The sequence below is a fragment of the Triticum dicoccoides genome, unplaced genomic scaffold (assembly GCF_002162155.2).
Source record: "Triticum dicoccoides isolate Atlit2015 ecotype Zavitan unplaced genomic scaffold, WEW_v2.0 scaffold93974, whole genome shotgun sequence".
Taxonomy (NCBI): Eukaryota; Viridiplantae; Streptophyta; class Magnoliopsida; order Poales; family Poaceae; genus Triticum; species Triticum dicoccoides.
In genome coordinates this window covers 1-3,877 of record NW_021311875.1, presented here as the reverse complement: position 1 = coordinate 3,877, position 3,877 = coordinate 1, and the positions used below count along the sequence as shown (strand labels likewise).

Here is a 3,877-nt window from a genome sequence, read left to right as displayed (position 1 = left end):
GTCATAAAGGGAGAGTAACTTACACTAGTTTATGTTACTACTTTCATAGTTGGGATTAATAGTGTCATAAGTGGTTGTGTTTATTAGCTTGTACACTATTTTTATTTTAGGAAGTGCTATGTGACGTAACATATTATGTTTACTTAAAACACCTCTTTTCTCATTAACTACATGGCACATAAGCACACTTATCTCAGGCCACGCTATGTTACTAGCTAAGTTACTCCCACTATGACGGACAGTGGTTAAGTATCATAAGTAATGCCTTCCGACAAGATAAATGTCTTTCTAGGCTAAGTGAGTATCAAAAGTGGCCCCGAGACAACCTTTATAAAGAATTTATATCCATTTACTGTTGTTATTCATTATAGTACAAATCAAGAGCAGAATTTCGTGTACTTAAGTTGCACCTCGAGTTATTTATGCAACATCTGCATAAAAGTCCTGAATTGTAATTCGGGCTGCAACAGGAATCCTCACAGCCTTCTGTTCCTTATGTCACGTAATGCTGCCGAAGGTGTAGTCCCCTTGCAGCTTCCACATAGGCGAGAATTTCACCTTAAACGTATGAACTTTGTTCATGGCGTTGAACACGAGCACCGGCGGCTCAATCTCCATCTTGACTCCAGCTGGGCTTTGGACTTCTGCGTGGTACACGGAGTTGACCTCGCCGACGTTTGTCACTGTCCTCCACACGGTGATTGGATGCCTCAGCTCAGGGATCGCGATGGAGGGCAGGTTCAGGTGATATGCCGGTAACGTTGTCGCATCACAACTCACGTTTGCCCTCCTGATGATGGTGCACCTGAAGAATTTGTTGTAGTCGCGGGGATCGATGTCATAGACCAGACCGGGATCGGCCGCGCCGCCAGGATTGATGTTCCCGCCGCCGTAGTCGAATGGGTCAGCGATTTTTTGAGGCAGCCCTTCTGCCAGTATCGGCATGCCACGCTCGTCGGTTACATGGGCTTTATCACCAGGCAGAAACAACAAAACAAAGGTAAAAAAGTCACGAACTGGTGAACTAGGAATCGGATGATCTCAAGGCAATGGCTAGCTGCAGTCCGCTTACCGGAGGTTATGATGGCTGATTTAATCGCCGCAGGAGACCAATCTGGGTGCTGAGCTTTCAACAGTGCGACGATGCCAGCTACGTGTGGGGTTGCCATTGACGTTCCAGACATAAATACGTAGGAATTTCCCACTGCTGCCAAGATGTTGGCTCCCGGTGCAGCTATGTCAGGCTATTGAAGAAGGAAGACAGTGTGAGACAAAAGCTGATACAAGGATGTGCTGATGATAGGCTTGGTAATGGCTCGCTATAGTCCACTGTTGCCACGTTTGTATTGTATGTACCTTGATAATTTCGGGGTAATCAGGTGATGGACCTCTAGAGGAGAAGGAGGCCACTTTTGGTGCGGATATCTCTTTCCCGATAACGGTGCGTGCCAGTTCGATCTTTGCCATGGGAGAGCTGCTTAGTTACAAATGAAAATGTCTATTAATCAGAAGGGATAGACTCAATGCAGCTAGCTGCAACAAATTAAATGTGATGAAATTGGGTGCGCCTACGTACGTACCTTGTGCCAAGGATGTATTTTTTGATCTTCTTACCAGTGTCAAGGTCCACGATGACGCAGGCTATGCCTTGGCAAACACCTAAAAGGTCTGTTGTATATTGAGCGAAAATAAGTCCAGATCCCCCGCCATTCCGGACATATTGTAACGCGTTGTTGAAAGTGATCCCTGGGGCGATCGCCAATGGATCATCTGGCAAGGGAGAACAGAGCAGGATTTTCCCTTTCACGTCCTTGGCAGTGGCATTAAGAGATGCTATGGTACATCTACATACAGAAAGAAAAATGAAGTCTGCGTCAGAATTGCCCTATAGATATTAAAAAACTAACGGGTAACTTGATTTACTTACTCGTCTGACACAAGGCCTGTGAAACGGCTGCTCCCGGCCGATGAGTTCACCACGTGGTAGTTGAGGGACTGACCCTACAAAAAGGAATAGCCAGGCAGAGTTTGCTCAGGAATAGGAATATATACACACCGGAACATTTCAAACTATGATTTTTTTTTCGGAGCTTTTCTCAGTCATACGCGTATACTTACCAGTATATGCTGGTTGTTTCCTAGTGTGATCGCCGTCGGAAATGACCGATCAACCTTGCTCGCTGCCACGGTGATGACCCACGGTGAAGTGTTCTCAAGGGTCTGCGGCCTAGGTCCGTCGTTCCCGGCCGCGTACACCACGGTGATCCCCTTCTGAACCGCATGCAGGGCGCCGAACGAGTTCTCGTCCGGGAATCCGACGGACAACGATAGCACGTCCACACCATCGTGGATTGCATCATCGATGGCAGCAAGAAAGTCCGACGTATAGCCAATGCCTTGGGCGCCCCATAAGGTCTTGTAGACCGCTATGCGAGCGTGTGGTGCGCCTCCCCGTGCAACCCCCTTGGCGAGGCCGTTGAAGCTGGCCGCCTGCACGGCCGAGCCCGCCGCGGTGGATGCACAATGCGTGCCGTGCCCGCCATAGTCACGAGGTGAGAGCGAGTCCGTCTTGAGGACCTCGTCGGGAAGTCCTGCGCTGTAGAACCGTGCGCCGATAATCTTGCGGCTGCAGTTGTTCTTGTCCCAGTCTGGCCCTAGTTGGCACATCCCTTTCCACCTTGACGGTATCGGTGGGTACCCTTGGTCGCTAAAGCTTCGTGACTCCGGCCAGATCCCTGATTAATCGGTTTGTGTAAGAAAAACATGGTGCCAAATTAAAACGGGAGCGTATTGGCAAAAAGTAAAAAATGAAATGGGAGTGATTGGCTGAGACTGACATGAAATTATCAATACTAAATACTAACCGCTGTCAATCACTCCGATGATCACATCCTCTCCGTAGTTGGTTCCATGGGGAACCGCACTGCCAGACATCTGGTAGTTGAGCCCAAGAAAGTCCCAGCTCCGCGTGGTGCTCGCCTTGTGCCTTCTGCTTGGTTCGACGCTGATTACCTCCGGAAACTCTGCATGCATCACACATGAATGACATCAAAAATTTGTCATGCAAGGCAAAACTGATCTGAGATGTTAACTGGACGACGAGTCCCGACCTGCAAGTCGCTCTGCTTGCTCCGGCGTAAGCATGGCGGCGAAGCCTGAGAAGCCGTGCTTGTAGTTGTACACCACGGAGGCCATAGATTCCTCCTTGCTTCCGAGAAGAGTGGTGAGCATGTCATGGTGCGAAGCCACGACGTGGTCCGGGTGCCCATGCTTCACGTCGCCTAGGTAAACTATGTAGACCTAAACATATATAGACGCATGAGTGCGTGCAAAGGAAGGTGGGTTAACTAATTGAACTAAGGAAACTTGCTTGCTTGATTAATTACATACCTTGCGAGATGATGATCCTCCGTGCACTCTGCATAGCATCATGCAAAGGCAAAGCAGCACCCATGCTACACGGTGATGGGCGCGCGAGGAGGAAGAAGAGAAGAACCCCTTTGCCATTGCTCGCTTGGTTCTGAGATGTAATGTGTAATGTGATGGGTACTCGAGTACGAATTTATAGTGGATACATGCTGCGCGTTAGAACTAGTCCTCTGTTCCAACCATCACCTCTTTTATTCCCTTTCTCGAAGCAAACGAGCCTTCTCAACAATTTCCATTCAAGAATTATAAACCACCACCTAATCTTTTACGTGAGTTTTCTGAAACCAAAGCGAAAGCACCCCTGGCCTACTATTGATCGGGACATGCGTAGCCAAGTCAATAAACAGAGGTAAGGTAAGCATTGATTAAGTCATCTCTTTACTAATTGGCATGTGGTGGTTAACGCTAAAGTAAGAAGCAATAATTTAGACATGGTCCTCTCTCTCTC

The 3,877-nt window shown here is 48.2% G+C and overlaps 1 protein-coding gene across 1 annotated transcript; it reads right to left on the bottom strand.

Moving 5' to 3' along the window:
- Nucleotides 1–498: 498 nt before the first annotated feature.
- On the bottom strand, nt 499–3,519 carry LOC119348485 (subtilisin-like protease SBT3.9). The gene is made up of 9 exons (XM_037616566.1): nt 3,391–3,519; nt 3,111–3,300; nt 2,865–3,023; nt 2,119–2,735; nt 1,928–2,001; nt 1,581–1,844; nt 1,357–1,474; nt 1,073–1,244; nt 499–968 (listed from the first exon to the last, which is right to left on the bottom strand). The coding sequence occupies exons 1-9, from the start codon at nt 3,505–3,507 to the stop codon at nt 499–501; spliced, it is 2,181 nt and encodes a 726-aa protein (XP_037472463.1). The 5' UTR covers nt 3,508–3,519.
- Between the last annotated feature and the right edge of the window lie 358 nt (nt 3,520–3,877).